At 37.3% G+C, this 18902-nt stretch overlaps 1 protein-coding gene across 1 annotated transcript in view; it reads right to left on the bottom strand.

Moving 5' to 3' along the window:
- The window catches only part of Lin28b (lin-28 homolog B), a 75153-nt gene extending 57803 nt beyond the window's left edge, over positions 1–17350 (bottom strand). Inside the window, exons 1-2 of the mRNA XM_051206186.1 lie at positions 17242–17350; positions 16211–16392 (exon numbers count right to left, since the gene is read on the bottom strand). Of these exons, the coding sequence (XP_051062143.1) occupies positions 16211–16392; positions 17242–17350 (291 nt within the window). The remainder of the gene's footprint in view (positions 1–16210; positions 16393–17241) is intronic.
- Positions 17351–18902: the final 1552 nt, after the last annotated feature.

The raw sequence follows: 18902 nt of genomic DNA on the forward strand, positions 1-18902 counted from the left end.
TGGACAGACAGAATGAGGGCAAAGCAGACTAAGAGAGAGGGGGCCAGGAGAGCAAGGCAAAAGGCAGAACACAGCTGAAACCCCAGGGTTCTAAGACACTGAGGAAGGGAAGCTTCAGAGCTAGAGAAGTTTGGGTGAGAGAGAAGGCTAGAAAAGCTAGAGGCTTATGATGGGAGGAGCCTGGAGGCCAGCATGCACTCTGGTATGCTAACAGGCACCATGGATAGCCATTTGTTCCTTCTAACAGTGATACGGAAATGTCTCCTTTGCTAGAAGGGAACTGACTCCAGCATTTGGGGGAGCGGAGTTTCCTTTGGGCCTGGCAAGCACATAAAGCAAAAGACAGCTTGGTTGTCTAAGCCTAAATTTTACTCAAGAAACAAATGGCCAGTGATGCTTTGGGAACAATGCGTCCTTCAAAGAAATCTACACACAGCAAATACGGTGAAGGACCAGAAGGAGAAGAAACCTGCCTGCTCACAAACTAGCCTTCATTGCTTGAACTTAATTTTCCACCATGCCTGCTATCACATTCACCCACACAGCCTGAGTTCCCGGACACACACGGGCCTTGGGGGGAGGGTTTCACTCACTCCTCACACCATGGCACACTAGAAATACAGAATACATGACACATCCTAGAAATGGTATGAATTATCTCAACAAGATTACCTTCCCTTGTAAAACAGCCTTCCCTGGTACCACGAATATAGACACCAACCAACCACAGCATATACCGCTCTTAGCCCAACCCTTAGTCTACTGGGCCACTGCTTTTAAAGATGGGGCCTAGCTACCACCAACTTACAGAACTTAGTCCTTTGTAAAGCTAATGTGCAATAAAGCCTCTACTCAAAATTCTTTCCTTTGATTGTTTCCCTCAAATTCTAACAAAATTGTCCTCAGGTTTGTAAGACAGATTCGAAATTCTTTATAAACAAGACTAACCCAAAACAAGAGAGAAAAATCCCGATAACCTTGGTGACAAAATAAATAAGTACCACTATATAATCAGTTATTTCTCAGACATAAATTATGGCATCTACAATCTTGTTTTGGCTAACTATAAAATTACAGCTTAAGTTCTTCAAATGACTGTCAACAGACTTAACTAAATATATATACGGATGTCTGTGAGAAGACATGCGTAGCAGAAACAGCTTCAGCACAACAGAAGAAACAAGGGCCTTTCTGAAGGGTTATACCGTGGTCATCATGTGTCTGCTTTATGCCACTAAATCAACATTTTCTTACTCATCCTGAAAAGAAGAAAAGCAATGTCATAAACAGTCTGTCTAAGGAAGTGGTTGATCCATATCTGTGTATTATAAGCCTATGGTTTCAAAGTCTTGGTGATAAAAATATGTTAAACCCATAAACAATATCTTTAGGAGACCAATGATGAGGGTGCAGAGTAAGCATTCATTATCTATTTTCTTTGAGAATTAAGAAAGTAGTGGAGTATAGAAATGCTGAAAGAATCTGATCATCCAGTTAACTTACTGAGAACAAATAAGTTCCTTTGATGTTAAGGAAATCACTGACCAGCCTTAAAAAAAAAAAAGAAATCAAATATTTAACTAAACTTAGCAGGAAAGAAAAACCAGATTTAAGTTCACAAGGCTTAAAAATGCAATTTTTTTTTTCCTAACAGCAATAAGAAGTTATATCAAAATTAAATTGTAAATCCCGGCACGCAGGAGACAGATGGAGAATCTGAGGCCAGTCTGGTCTACGCAGAGAGTTCCAGAACAGGCAACATTACCCAGAGAATCCCTGTCTCAGATAACCAATAAATAAGTAAGTAAGTAAATTCTGCATTACTTTGGACTGAATGACATGGCGCCCATGCTGAAGCAGACACTTGCTGCTTAGAGTTTGCTTTGTCTAACATCTCTTACGAGTCAGGACCACAAGCTTCCTTCTCAAAATGGATTGAGAGCAGGGAAAGGAGAAGCCTAAGGAGGAAATCCCTCAGGGCTGTACTGATTCCTGGTGGCAGAGCACATCATAACGACAGAGCAGGGAACAACTGGTTGGCAGAAAATGAAGCAATGATTTGGATAACTCCTTTAACTTACAATATAAAAACTGAAAATATAAATTAAAACAATCAATTTTTCTGTACAAAATCTACTTTGAGCTCTTACAGAGGAGCCAAGTTTAGTTTTTAGCACCCACATCACATAGCCCACAAGCGCTTATGTGTATGTGGAACATATAAATTTATGCAGGCATAAACACATACAACCCACAACTTTATTTTAAACAGCGAAACTCTACTCTGAAAGCATTATTCCATAACGAGATTGTGAATATATATTTAACATCGAATCTCACAAATCTGGATTATTCGCAGAAACACAACGGTGTGCTAGTGACCAGAAGACAGGATGGAAATGCAGTCATCACCTAACAAAACAATCTCCTAAACACCCCTTGCTCCAAGTCACGACTTCTCCATCTTAGTTAAAACCATGTATTATCTTGGAGCATTCACCCACTTGGGGAAGACATAAAGGTAAGAAATTCTGTTTCCCGGATTCCTGAATGTCCCCATCAGCTGAAACCAGGAGTCCAGTCTCTATAGCAACCAGTTTGATTATGAAAATACAACACAAGCCTGTCTCTACCAACACCCCTCTCCCTCGCTAAAACCTTAAGAGCACTTAACAGAAAATGCTAACTTCCTTTATTAAGACGAGAGAGAGATAGAGAGAGAGAGAGAGTGTGTGTGTGTGTGTGTGTGTGTGTGTGTGTGTGTGTGTGTGTGTATGTGTGTACCCATAGAGGCCAGAAAGGTCATCGGATCCACTAGAGTTATTAGATGGTGAGAGCCACCTAACATGGATATTAGGGTCTAAATTTTTTCAAGATTAAAATTAAAAAAAAAAAAAAAAAAAAAAAAAAAAAGGCCAACCCATTGTGGCTGAAAAGATGGCTGAGATTAGGAGTACTTGCTTCTCTTTCAGGGAACCAGAATTCAGCATCATCTCTAAAGACTGTTCCAGAGGATCTGAAACCTTCCTTTGGCCTCCATGGGCACCTCGTGCACATGGGACAAACACATACAAGCAAAACACCTCCACACATGACATAAATAAATCAACCAAAGGAACATCATTATATGAAGATATAGTTAAAAGAAACTGAAACACTGCTAAAAGTCCACTAAAAAGTTGATCATTTAATGTGAATTTTAATGTGGATAGAAGCATGAACTAATTGATGCATTAATTAAAAGCTCTACCCCAGATCCTAGTTTTTTAAGAATTGATAATCCATTTGTTAACAGACACTGAAACAACCCCTCTGTATAACATAACAATCTTTCATTCAATTTTTAAGGTGGTTTTTATCTTTTATCACAAAGCATATTACTAAAAATAAAGTTTTTTCTTTCCTACTTATGCTAATAGCACAACACACATACACAAAATCATATTTACAAATGTAGTTAATTAAGTTATGAACTGGTAACAAAATCACACAATCAAATATAATTGCCTTATAACATCCTCAAATCTATGAAAATGGAGTCTAGAATATTTTAGAGATGAAATACTTTAAATAAAAATGCACATTCATCTTTAAAATGCTATAATTCTGGGAAGTCTTAAAACTACCCAATTACATAGAAATATCAAAGAACATCTTGAAAATCAATCAAAGGTACATCTTACGAAATTATTGTTTTAGGGCTGAAGAGATGACTCAGCAGTTAAGAACACTGACTGCTCTTCCATAGGACTCTGATTCAATTCCCAGCACACACAGGGCAGCTCATAACTGTCTGTAGCTCACGTTAACAGAGGATCCAACTCCCTCACACAGACATGCACACAGGCCAAATACCAACACGCATAAAAATTAAATGAATTTTTAAAAATATGATTAAAAAAAAGAGGGAAATTCTTGTTTTACAGCTGGGCAGTGGTGGTCCATGCCTTTATTCTCAGCACTCAGGAGAGGCAAGGGAATCTCTGAGTTCAAGGCCAGCCTGGTCTACAGAGTGAGTTCCAGGGCTGCTAAGGCTACATCAGCAAAACAAAACAATAAGAAATTATTGTTTTAAAAATTCCATTCACTATTTGGTGATAGTAATATTGTTTAAAATATAATGCAAGTATCTAAACTCTAAATACAAACCAAAACAGCTTCAAAGTCTAAATATTTAATGGCATTCAGTAAACTATAGATCATAAATAAGCCACCACATTAGGATTGGCAGTTACTCTCTCTTAACTCCATAATAAAATGATGTTACAATAGCTGTATTATCTTGAACATCTGGCTACACTATCTTATAGTAATGAAAAGACAGTAAGAAATACACAGTGGCTAATACACTTCTACATATGTTATCAAATTGTCATTTTATCATCTTACATTTCTAGTTCTAAGAAATAAGTTACAATTTAGAAACTTCAAATATTGCCAAAAGATAACTGATAGAAAAATGGATGTGCTAGTACCAATTAAAAAGTATTATTTTAGGGCCCAACAAGTTGACTCAGTGGGTAAAAGCCCTTTCCACATAAGCCAGACTACCTAAGTTTGATCCCAGGAATCTATATAAATATAGAAAAAGAAAACAGAGTGAGAAGAAAAAAAAAACACTCAAAAAATTTGTTCTCTGACCTACACACACACTACATCACACATCCACACTTCTCACACACACACACACACACACACACACACACACTCACACACACACACACACACACACACACACACACTACATCACACATCCACACTTCTCTCTCTCTCTCTCTCTCTCTCACACACACACACACACACACACAATGGCATTAAATATGTTAAGTGTTTTTTTTAATGAATCTATTCAATAATAAATATTTTGACCTCCTAAAAAAGTATAAATCAATTAAGATGCACCTTTCATTAAACATTTCCTATAAACTTAAACTGGCATCTCATTCATGCTGAGATTCACTCCAGCACTATCAGTGACTGGCTAACAAAAAAATCATTAAACACAAGCAATTAAAGAGAAAGAAAAGTTTTTTTTCTTTTCTGCAGGAACAAATACAAGTTTGGTGTTAACTCAAGGCCAACAGACAGACAGGCCTACAGGCTAGAAAGCCCTAAGGACTGAGGTTACAAGTAGTCCAATGTAAGCTTTGAAAGCACAAAAAATGAATACAACAAACACTGACATAACAAGCATTTCACATAAATTTTACAGTTTATGCAATGCCGATGCTTCTGTTGGGTTAAAATCATCTAACTGTGGTTCCCTGCACAGACACACACCCATCCCCCACCACACACACACACAGCCACTTCACAACCCTCTTGAGTAAATAGGAGTATCCAATGTCCAGGGTGATGGGTGGTCCTGAGGTCTGCAACCAGAGCTGTATACTTGGAGGGGATACTAAGATAAGAACAAAGTGTTTTGTGTTTGTTTAAATCTGAGTCTGGATGTAAAATCTTTGCACCATTATTGGCACAGTTCATAAACTCATTGACGAGGTAAAGTTGAAAGAGTCAGGATAATTGCTAGAAATGAAATACATCACAAAAATAGTTTGGGCCTTTTTATAATCCACATTAACTAATTCAATTTTCTCAAATGTTGTCACTACATTTTAAAGGTGCAAATATCCTACAACATGTTTTTAACTGTCAACAGGAGTTATTTAAATAAAATTACATACATCAAATAAACTACAACTCAATGAAATAAGACAGCAAAATTAATTCATGTGCTATCACAATCAAGCATCAACAACTATTTAATACTAAAGGCTCTCTATAAATCCAATAGAAAGAGTGGGTTTTATGTTTGTTTTTACTTTATCTCTCCTAGAATAGAAAGCAGGATTTACAAGGAGCCCCAAAAAAGATAAGCAAAGAATAGTCCTGACAGAGGCTTCAATGACTCAGTCCAGAGGGACTGCAACCTGAGCCAAAGGGCACAAATTCCTCACCATTCAAAACGTTCAGTGGTATGAGGGAGGAAACAGCTAAAAGTGAAAACCTGCGATTCCTAGATTTAGTAACTAACTAGATTCTTTTCATCAAATACCAATAAAAACAAAGTCAACACTAAGAATTAATTTTTGCTATAGTTTTAACAATTCTAAAGAAAGGAATCTTTTTTTTTTTAAATAGAAAGGACTCATTCATTTTGACATTTATGATTTACAGTAAAACAACTATGTCAGGTATGTAACTATCAGACTGGATCTAATTAAAGTAGTTTGGGAAAAGCATAGCTCCTTTGCAAGCACCAAGTTTTCTATATTGCATTACCGAAGGCATAATTAGGGAAAAGCTTATATAAACTTTTTATCACTGACTTAAGTATTTAAAGTGATAGGTACAACTATGTTGCCACACCTTCATTGCTGACTGACCTAAAGAAAACACATTTGATGTATGTTAAGATGAAAGAATTTAGGCACTGCAGGATCTATAAACATCCTAGTCATTATTGTTAATAATTGAAGGAATCCATTGCTAAGTGAAGGAAAGAAAACTCTGACCAAATTAAAAGTCATTTGAAATTTTACATAAAATCCTTATATCCTATAACACAAACTACAAATATAAATAAAAATCTTACAGCAATTAGAAAATTAATGATATTTTAAATAAAGTACAACTTTAAGATTAACAAAAGTCACAAAGTTATGCTAAATTTGAGATTTAAAAGTAAAATGTCATAACAAGACACTTAGCAACTGGTAAAAACAAGGTATATTGTTAGTGCCAAAATCAATCGGTAAGAGCAAGTTCCTCTGCATGAAATGTAAAATCTATACTTTAAAGGATCAAGAACAGTGTATTTATCTCAACATTTTTAAGTGCGTGCGTGTGGTGTGCATGTGTGTGCGTGCACTTGATTCCTAGTGTCTGAAGTCCAGATCCATCAGAACTGAGACTGTAAGAAGCTGTAAGCGACCATGAGGGTGCTGGGGATGGATTTGAACCCTCTGGAAGAACAACAGTGTTCATAGCCATGGAGCCATCTTTACCTAGCTTAAAAATACTTTTTAAAGTTTTTTTTTTTGTTTTGTTTTGTTTTTGATTTTGAAGCAGGATTTTACTCTGTAACCCAGACCAGCCTGGGACTCATTAAGTACCATCTCAGAGTAGCTGGAAACTCTTTACATACCTAAGGCAGGCCTGGAACTTGGTGACCTTCCTGCCTCAGTGTTGGAATTTAGGCATGAATTAATTGATATGCCTGTCCTAAGATTTGTTTGTTTCCTGTTCCTCATACCTAAGCACAATTAGTAGAGCCTCTTAATTAGACTTTGTAATAACAAAATGAATGATAAATAAGAAAAATAAACCCTTTGTCTTTTATAAGTAATGATAATAGAAAAAAATTTACTGAAAAGTTTGCCAAATGCATGTGTGTGGATATAGTAGATGTGTGTGAAGTACGTGTGTGAACACATGGATGTGTGTGAAGTCTATGTGAACATGTGGAGGCCAGGAAAGGGTCTGAGGTGTCCTGCTATGTCAACGCACTCCTCATTTAAGACAGTCTTTCTCTGAGCCTGCAGCTAGGCTGATGGCCAGTAACCCTCAGTGTGAGAGTCTACTCCCACAGTCCTGTGCCTAGAGGAGCGCATGACCACTCCTGGCTTTGTAAGTGTTTGCTGGGATCAGACTCAGGTCCTAATGCTTGCACAGCAAACACTCTTATCTACTAACCCACCCCTCTAGCCTCAAAGTGTACCAAAACTTAATAAGTAAATAAATGAAAATAGAGAAAGCCAGGGAGCAGAATCCTCTGTGAGTGCTTTACATTTAGTGGCTAGTAAAGACTACTGAAGCAGAAAAAAAAATTAAAGAACCACAATTTTTTCAACACCCTATTCACTGTTGTATTGCTATGAATTGACGCCATGACCAAAGCAACTCATAAAAAATAAAGCATTTAATTAGAGGCTTGCTTATAGTTCAGAGGTTTGTTTCACCATTATCATGGAAGGCAGCTTAAACACACGGCACTGGAATTGTACCTAAGAGACACATCCTGATCTGACAGATGAGAAAGGGACACTGGACTGGGCATGGGCTTCTGAACCCTCAAAGCCAACCCCCAGATATGAACTTCCTCCAACAAGACCCACCCCTTAAATCTTTTGAATCCTTTCAAATCATGACACTCCCTGGGGACTAAGCAACAAATATCTGAGTTTATGGGCAATTCTTATTCAAACCATCACAGAGTACTCATTTTCTTAAAGTAAATACATATCTGTGACAAGAAAACACAGTGTTCTTAACTCAGTATGAATAAGCCTACCCATAACCTGAGTCACGCTACTGAGGTGAGCTAAGTGTTTATACTGGTCGGAGCTGGTCGGAGAATGATTATAAATCAATTAAGAAGAAGATTAGTAAAATGCATACAAACTGAGCTCTCTTTTCCCTCTTGTGATGGTAATTTTCAGGCAGGTTGAAATTACTAAAGAAAAATACCTATGAGGGAAAAAAAAGGAAGTCAATATGGACTTTATTTGACACAGGATATTGAAATATAAATAGAATTATTTGAGGCAGTTTAAAGGAACCTGGTTTGTTAGCCATTTAAGACACCATAGAGAGGGTTGAAAGGGATGGCTCAGAGGTTGAAAGCACTGACTGCTCTTCCAGAGGACCCAAGTTCAATTCCCAGCACCAACAAGGCAGTTCACAACTGTTTGTAATTAAGAGATCTGACATCCTAACGCAGACATGCACACAGGCAAAACACCAATGCACATAAAATAAAAACAATGTATTTTTTTAAGAGAAAAGACAACAGAGATAATCGGTCAGTTGGCCATCTCCAAGTGAGTGTAAATGGACAAAAGAGGACTCCCTAAAATGATGACAATATCCCACACTATGAAGGTAGTAGTTGTTATGAGTAGGTTTTTCCTGCAGGGCTGGTCCCACCGTCATGCCAGCACCAAATAACACAGAGACACTGTATTATATATAAAGCTGTTGTCCTGTTACTAGCATTACTTATTGGCTAGCTCTGTCTTAAATATTAACCCATTTCTATTGACCTAAGTATTTCCCGTGGTCTCATCTTACCAGACAGAAGGGCTGGCATTCTACTCTCTCCGTCCTCCATGTTGATTCTCCTCCCTACTCCTTCCTCTGTCCTCCTTGTCTCCTAGTCCCGCCTATCTTGCATTCCTATTGGCCAACGGTGCTTTATTCATTAACCAATATGAGAAACATATTTACAGAATGACATCTCCCATCAAGCAGTGGTTATTCAGTCTGTCAAACCTCATTGTTTAGTGAGTGGGAAGTGGGATCCATAAATGTTAGTGAATATATAAAGTGTAGTTCAAAAACAGGGATGAAACAAAAATATAAAGCTCATGACATAAATTCAGTATCTTTTGAAAAACATAGTGCTCAAATAAAGATCAAAAGTATAATCTGGCAGTCTTTACAAGCTTTACTTTCATAAATATGATGTCAACTTCAATGGAATTAATCTTACCTCTCTAAAACAGGAAATTGTACCAACTACATTTAATCTTGTGAACACTGACGCTACTAGAGTGAGGAACCAAAAGATTGAAGCCCACCAAGGGGCCCTCAAGACCCTCAAACCCAAACACTCCCCCTCACTATACCACACAATAAACAATCAATGCTGAGCCCTTTCCATTTGCAAACTTTTAAGTCTTTCACACGTGGTAACACTGTAACACTGAATCTGCACAATATCCCTATACAAAGTGCTACATACCATTCTATTAGTCAACATTCTTATCACACGCATAACTAGATAATTAACAGCATTATCAAAATAGACTAATTAAAATAGTATCTTTCCTTAGCTTATGCTGAAAAATAATAATTTCATTACATATATACACCTGAAAAACAAGTAAAAATTCCACAGAACAACAAATTATTAAAACAAAAATTCCTAGATGCCATGTTGTTTCCAAACTTCAGTTTATACCCTGGTCTTTCCAACAACTAGTACATTTTGAGTAAGGTCTCATTCTGTCGCCTAAGCTAGGCTTCACAGTCTAAGTCCCAGTGATCTTCCTACCTTAGCCTCGGAAGCTGCTAGAATTATAGCTGTGTTACACATGGAACAATATTACTTATAATACAACTGTTATACATTAAATAGTATTTTTCATCTTAAAACTATAATTAAAAAGTTTAGCGTTCACTATCAATTAATTAAGCTACCAATATTATGCAATATATTCTACCAAATGTTAAAGAATTTGGAAGCTGGAGAAATGGATCTTCACATCCTGAGCCCTGAGTATATAGCATCAATAGCATGAATCTCCATGCTCTGTAAAAGATTCGTTTTTACCTATTTTGCTGAATACAGGCTAGGGAGTTTTTACATTTTTATGAAACCCAAAAGCTCAGAGGTAAGTGAAAGGTATATTAGATACAACTAGATAAAGTGAGTTGTTAACTATTTATTTTTAAAAAAAAACTGTATTGTCTTCATCAGTTCTGAACAGTCCTTTAAAAAGGTGAATAAAAAATAACCAGAGCATATGATACTAAGGGCTGAGCCTCTTATCAATCCCTGGGGTTAAACGCAGTGTGGGCTCATCAGCTGTTACCACAGACAGCACTGTACTGTACAGGTGACGGAGATTACTCGCATGTGGGTAAAGGGGGGGAATGTGTGAAAAGTCTCCTAATTTCGCTGTGAACCTAAAACTGCTCTTGAGGAACTGTTAAACACACTGGTTGTCCTCAGTGCTTGAGCTACTTGGCACACACAAGGCTCTAGGTTCACTGAAAAGGGGAAAGACCAGGAGCAAAGGAGGAAAACAGGAAAACAAAATCTAAGAAATGCAAAAGTACATTTTAAATACTACATTCAATTTACTTCTAAATTTAAAATGAGAATAGCCCATTTTTTTAATTTCAAGTATATTTCAAAATTAAAAAGGAAGAATTCCTTCTTCTTTCATGTTACATTAAAAACTTGCCAAATGTTGCTTTAAACGCCTTTAAATGACCATACAGCTCTTTAAGGATTATAGTTTACCCCAATTTTCTGAATTGGTGAACAAAGAAAATTTATCTTTAAATTCTGGTAAAAGTTTTAAAAACTTTTTTTTGTTTTGTTTTGTTTGACTGTGGAGTCAAGTCTGGCCTCAAGCATAAGATCGATCACTCTCTCGGTTCTGGGAACACAAGCCAACACATCTATTAAATGTTTTTTAAAACTAGTATATGGGGCTGAGGACTCGACTCTGTGGTGGAGCTTGCTTAGTGTGCCCATGGGCCAGGGTTTGATCCTTCACAGCAGAAGCTGTAAACAGCCTTAGAAACAATAATCACATATATTCAGCATGTGAAAAATAAAATCATGCTAATGTATATATGACAAAAGTTAAATGTGATTCATTACCAATATAATATTAGTAAAAAGCCATGAAATATGAAAACATTGAAGTAAACGCCTTCGTGTATTATTAATATCAACTATGTTTGTTTGTTTTGATACAGGATTTCACTATACAGAGTTGGCTGGGGTCCAAGTCAGAGACTCTTGCTCAAAGCAAGATCAAAGGTATGCATCACCATGTCAGGCTTAAATATCTTTCATCCTTTCAAATGTCTTTGAGGTTTTTAAAAGGATGCATTTATTTATTTATGTTTACACACACACACACACACACAGGCCAAGAGGCCAGAACACAATGTCTGATCCCCTGAAGCTAGAGTTAAAAATGGGTTGTAAGCTACCCCGTGTGGGTACTGAGAACTGAACCTGTGTCCTTTGCAAGAACAGCAAGTTCTTGGAACATATGAGAATTCTCTCCAACAATTCAATACTGCACTATAATGCTGACTAACTTGGGCACAGCACTTACACATTTCATGTATTTAAATATTAGCCACCTCTATGTATTTAATAACTTGATTACTATAATGTTTTTCTGCTCCAGTGTTTGTTTTAGATGGGCTGTATCTCCCCATGGCTGTGTAATATTAAACTCCTCATGCTCCTGCTTCCTGTCTCCTAGAACCGGGATGTCAGGCATCATGCATCAGCATACTCAGCCAAGTAATAAGAGGAACATGAAACATATAAAACCATTGTAATGCAAATATTTGTATTATTTGCAAAGATGAAAATATAAATTAGAAATAAGGACTATAAAAGAAAAAGCCTCAAGGCCTCTGGAGCTGTCAGTGCTCTTCACTGCTGAGCCATCTCTCCAGGCCAGAAAATGTTTTTGTTGTGTTTTGGTTTGTTTTTTTGTCTTTTCAAAGGTGTCCAGTCCTCTTGGATTGTGAATTGCCTGATGTAGGCGCTGGTGACAGGACCCAGGTTCTTCTTACAGGTTCTCTATATGAAGCAAAAATGTTCATCCCTTGAACCATGTTTCAGACTTAAAAAAAAAAAAAAAGTTTATAGTAAAATTTTATGTCATACTCAATGTCAAAGTATCCCAAACATAGCCAAGCAGTGGTGACGCACACCTTTAATCCCAGCAGAGGCAGAGGTGAGTAGAGCTCTGTGAATTCGAGACCAACCTGGTCTTCAAGAGTTAGTTCCAGAACAGGTTCCAAAGCCACACAGGGAAACAAAACAAAACGGAAAAGAATCCCAAATATACTAACACATAACATATATGTGAAAAGCATCACCAGGCAAATATGCTTTGAGGAGATCATTAAGAATTGTCTGTCATATCCAATTGATCTTGTTTTCATAAGTGACATACATCTTGGGAAGTCGGTATCAAAATCTATATAAAGAATAACGTACATATCAGCATCAAATTACTTAATTACCATGAAATCCCTCTAAAATCTTCCATTGTACTTAACTCTCATTAAAACCTTGTATTTAGGAAAAACTGCTGTGACCCTGGCCAAGCAACAAAAACGTATTTTTACCTACAATCTGATCTTAGCTGTGATTGTTTTTAACTTACTGATAGAAAGAAGCTGATAGCAGCATTAGATATTAGCTCTTACAAGATAGTTGTATTCTAGTTGATGAAATTTTCTTCGTAAGACCCTTGACTAGGAATACTTGCTTCGGCTGGGACAAATCTTTATGCTTTGCACTAGATTCCTGAGCAATTCCTATGAGGTGGAGACATACAGAATGCAGTAACAAAATGCTTGCCTAGCACATATAAGCTACAACACGTGTTATGCGACAAAATTCACAAAGTTGAAAGTTATACATTGTTCATTCTTTACAAAATGTTTTACTGAACATCATTGATTCATTATTAACATGAGTCATCAGAATACTTAAAGTCAATTTTCTAACCATAAAAACAAGATTGCTTACAACACGTTAACAGTAGAAATCACATGAAGATTGTCATTTTAATGACCACTGTCTTCCAACAGGTGAATCTCGCTCACCCCTTTTGCCTACATTATCTACAAACAAGGGAAGCACAGTCCAACGTCAGGGTTCAGATATCACAAGAACTACAAGTCTCATTACAGTAATGTCAACAGATTTAAATACATTACCTAACAAATCTATAGAGCTATATATAAAATTTACTACAAAGAACTGCCTATTACAACAACTCAACTGCCGTGAAATTAAAAAGGATGTGCAGTTCTTTGTGGGCAATATCTCTAAGAAAAAGGATTAGTGGCTTCCTTGGCTTCCTTGGCATAATTTTAAAGATTAAAGACCTTGAATATCATTTGATTCATCCAATACGTAACACTAAAATGTGCTCGGAACACTATGTACTTTGGGGTACAAACAAGACCAGCACTTGACCCTCAAGCCAAAAAGGCAACACCTTCAGGGTGGAGGGAGAGAACCAACTCCACGAAAGTACCACAACACACACAACCACATACACATCACCTACAGACACACAAGTAATAAACTCCAAAAGACAACCCAACCCGACATAACATTTCACAGAGCCTGGTCTAGATGGACATTTAAAATTTCTAACGATGATTCAAACATATTCCTATATAGCAAACCAGTATGAAAATATAATGGAGGAAATTTAATATAAAAAAAAAACTGGCATAGTTTTTTATATAGTAAAGTTAATGGCTAGATTAAAAAGCATTTTTAAAATGCTACCTAATAGTCCTGAACCACAACCTGACTACACAGGGATGTTCACAGCTCCCTAAGTACTCCATGTACAACCATCTGTCTTTTACTTTGACTAAAATCAGTAGGAATTCTGCCTTCATCAATGTAACAACTCACATTATGTATAATTTATTTGTCAATCTCAATTTTAAAAGCTAAGGGCCTTCATTTAATCAATATCCTTTCACATGTACAGAGCTCTATTAAGGAAATAGTAAAAAACAATGTTTAAAGGATTTAATTGATATGTGATTAACATTCGTATGTACATTGAATTAAAAACATTGCTGGAAAACTTCATATATCTAGCAGTATCTATAGAATAAAGTAGATGCTTCATAGGTCTAAGCACCACAGCTTAATAAAATGGCTAGTATTTTAACATCGCTCTATTTCTGTTTAAAATATGTTTTAAGGTGGACGGTAGTAGCGCACGCCTTTAATCCTAGCACTCAGGAGGCAGAGGCAGGTGGGTCTATGTAGACCCAGCCTGGTCTACAGAGTAAGTACCAGGAGAGGCTCCAGAGAAACACTGTCTCAAAAAACAAAAAAAAATATTTATGTACATACACACACACACACACATATCTCCAAATAAAAACAAATTATAACAAGGAGTGATCAAACAAAGAAAAAAGTGCTATTTTTCATTTATCATCTATTAAACAAATTTATGACATCATAAAGAACAAATGAACAACCCGAGCCTGAGAAAATAAATTTATCAGTTTTAGTTATTCAGTACAAGAAATTAAAAAAAAAAAAAAATACAGCAGAATATGCAGCATAAACTTAGTAGGCTATGTCCAGGCATCTAGTTACTATTTAGATGGCTTCATTTCACAGAGTATGTCTGTGCTTTCACTGTGAACAGGAAAGGGAAATACAAACCACACAGCCAAGTCAGAAAGCTCTCGAGTTAAACAGAATGGTTTCCTATGCTATAGGTGTAATTTAAAATGATCTTCCTTGGGATATAAACAAGAGCAAACAGCACAGATAGCAACAAACTTTTTTAGCAGAGACACTTCAGTATTTCAGATACGAACGCATGCCAGTGAACATGCAATATAAGATCCATCATTTCCTTTTAACTTAGATAGTAGGGCAAATAAACCCCTTCCCTCATAGTATCTTTCTGTCCATGACCTACCTCACTAGAGAATTTTTATTTCCTTTACTTGCAAACTATAAACTCTTCTCAACTCTGAAGCAATTAGTTAATAGAAAGGGATTTACGAGAAAAAGGAATTTATTGTTTCCTGGGTAAACGTTTCTTAAATGGAAAACAATGACTTTACAGTTGGTATTTAAGCATTTTTAAAAAACTATAACACAAGTATAGAAATATACCATGCCCCAGCTACTGGGCTTTAAATGGCCTTTAGCTACCTTTTTTTTTTTTTTTTTTTTTTCTCTCTCTCTCTCTTTTTTTAAGTTCACTCTCTTAAAGACACAGTATCCCCGGACCAGTGAACTAAGAGGAACAGTTCTTAACGTTTTGGTTACCAAGAATCTTTTCTGGCATGTCTTTATTCACACTCTTCATTATTGGTTTTCTGTTTCATTTTACTATACAACGAATTGTTTTGACACAAACCGGCAAATGACTATAGATGATAAAACAGTATAAATGGTACTGTCGTTGAGAGCTATCTAAACACAGGGTTCCTATACTTTCTTACAAACTAACTGTTTGGTTTTTTAAACACTTCCATGGATCCACGGGTGTTTCTTCCTGCATTTCCCATTCATTCATTGGGCACGGGCAATCTGAAGCCAATACATAATACTGGATGCTAGAATGCAATTTCATTGTCCAATGAAAGGAAAGTTTACTAAATTACATCAATGAGTACTTCACTTTTTATCTAGAAAAAAAAAATATATATATATATATGTGTGTGTGTGTGTATATATATATATATATATATATATATATATCCTAGAAGGAACTTGTACACATGCCCTAAAAACTGGACAATCACCCGATTTTAATGAATATTTTCATCTTTCAATATACTTAGGAGGGCATTTTTTATGTCTATTAACATAACCAGAGACCAGCTCCCACACATGGAACCAGGCAAAGAGGGGATAAAAAGTCTGGCTTACTTGGTGTACAAATACATCCACTGGAATATCCAAGGGGTTTCCCTCTCGGTTTATCATGGAGATGAATCCAAATCCCATGCGCACATTGAACCACTTACAGTGGCCAGCTCCGTGCAGAACCTGGGACTCCTCCTCTGCCGGCTCTGGCAGCTTTTCTGACTCTTCGTCTTTGCTTGCCCCGCCTGACATGGAATAGGACAAAAAGTCAGTTAGTTTGCATTTCTCCGATGTCCTCAACCAAAACAAAATAAAAAAAAAAAATTTTTTTTTTTTTTTGGCTTGTGGAAAGGGCAAGAGAAGCTAGAAAACAAAAAGTTGGTAACTGTTTTCCTTCTTAAAAAAAAAAAAAATCCAAAACGAAAAGGGTTAAAAGCAAAGTGAGGGGGAGGAAGCCACTGGGCTGCATCGCTCACAGCAGCTTCCACGTTTCTGTACGTTCGCATACTTTTTCCATCTATCTCCGTTGCTCCGGTGACACTTGACTCGCATATTGCTGACCTAATACTACTCCAATTTACACCGAGTAATTTTCCAGCGAGATTAGTTTTTCTAGCAAGCAGGAAGAGAAGAGAGAAATCCCTAGAATGGTTGGCTACTGGCTAGTGCCCATGCGGCAGACGGGAATCCCGGGTTATTTGCAATGTGCATTCACTCCCCTCCCCCTAACTTTCAATTAAAGTGAGGGCAGAATGGGGGAGGGGGCAGGTGTATAAAAGTTTTCTTGGGCTCACTAATTGAAACTGTGCGTGATCACACGCACACAATTCAAACAATGGCCCCCTGAAAGCTTTTCAAGTTGTGAATCGGTGTGGGCGGTACAAAACGTTTTGGAGATCTGTAACAATAGGTTTTTGCCGAATCCCCATGGCACTATGAGGGGGTGGGGAGGTAATGCCCCGTTATTAGGGTAAAGGGGGACAGGCGAGCAGGGTTGAGAGACTGGATAGTGAGGAGAAGCCGGGGAGAAAAGAAGAAAGAAATCACAGTAAAACAATAGAAAAGAAAATTAACCTTCGGCCATGTTGCCCCACCGGCCCTCGGCTTCAAACTCGAGAGATGAAAACTTTCCCTTTGGACCGGAGTGATCTTCAGCATCCGCCTAACATCTTGATTTTGTGCGATCACAAATTTAGTTCGCATGGTCTAATGTGCTTTCCTTCTTTTGATTTTTTTTTCTCTTCTCTCTCCAGTTTCTGGCCCCCTGAGCACACGTGACTTTGTCAATTACATGCTTTCTTGCTACTAATTTCACCTCGGATCCTTAAGGGGCTGGCAAGAGGAAGAGATAACCAATCGCCATTTCATCTGTGCTGACATCAAAATAATTTATGAATGGACACGGAAACCTCAAACGTGTTCTCTTAAAGACAATTTGGGACGCTTCTTTATGATTAATCAGAATGCTAACTTTATACTATCTAAACATAGCCAAGGGTCCTTGTGAATCGATGGTTTAGAAAAGCGATGGTCGGGTATTTGTGCACGCACATGTTCCATATACAAGCCTCTCTTAATCTCACAGGGGAGCCATTTAAATAAAGCAACTGACGTTACGACTCCCACACACACCACACAGGCAATCTGCTATCCCATAGCACCAAACCCCCTTAGGGGCATTAATTTAATTTTTAATTCATGGAGAAAAATATATAATTCCTAAGCCCAAATTAAAGCTTAATTATGTTAACGATTAACTTCAGATATTGGCAACATAAACCTACCAAAAGGCAAAAGCACACCTAACTACAACCTGAAATTTTTTTTTTTCGAATTTAAAATAAAAACCTACTTGGAAAAAAAAAAATCGGTACTAATTTCCTATCAAATAGCGCTGTTCATTTCAGAATATTTTTGAGAGGTGTAGTAAGACACTGTACTTCACAGGTTTCTCCGCCATCTCTTTTCCGGGGTTGGAGATGTGATTAATGACTTCCTAAATAACAGCCCAGTTTTCCAGCCTAACATAGAGTGAACCTCAATCAGTGGTGATTGTTCCCCAAGAGCAGGAGACTTGGGCAGAGGGGGGAGGGGAGAGGCGTGAGGTGAAGAGGGATGCGGGAGAGACGACTGTAGAAGAAAAAGCTTGCAGGGCTGGGGTGGGGAGAGGGCGCACTGGGGACGGGTAAATCGGTGTAATATTAAGTGGAGCCTGACATCTTAGAAGTCTGTTGCCAGCAAGCAGAATGGTCAAATACATTAGCCGCTAATAACGCGGTGGGTTCGGCCCGGCCCTTCCTGTTGGACCCCTGCATCAAAACACGGTTTGATTTTCAAATTGGATTTATTGTGTTTATAACTATATTAACCACCCTATCGAATATTTCAAGAAAAAAAAAACATTATATATTAACTAGAAACGCTTCGCTTCTTTACATTCTTTAAAATGTAAAATATTACCTGTTTTGGAACATTCTAGGGCTCCCACCAGTCTTTTGCTTTCCCATCCCCCATTCTCTTAAACAAGCAGTTTTGCAGAAAAACTGTAGATACCACTTCCCTTCTTCAAAGCCACCAGCTGACCCTCCCCCCACCATGCCCGCACCCCTCACCCCGTCCCTCCAAGCAAGCCCACATTCTAACAGAGCTTCGCACAAAACTAAAATGTTGGGATTATGAAAAATCCATACACCTATTAACAACCCTTCTCATACTGAAAAATTAAAAATAAATTTAAACTAATTGCCTCAGAGCT

Source organism: Phodopus roborovskii, unplaced genomic scaffold (assembly GCF_943737965.1).
Source record: "Phodopus roborovskii unplaced genomic scaffold, PHOROB, whole genome shotgun sequence".
Lineage (NCBI taxonomy): Eukaryota > Metazoa > Chordata > Mammalia > Rodentia > Cricetidae > Phodopus > Phodopus roborovskii.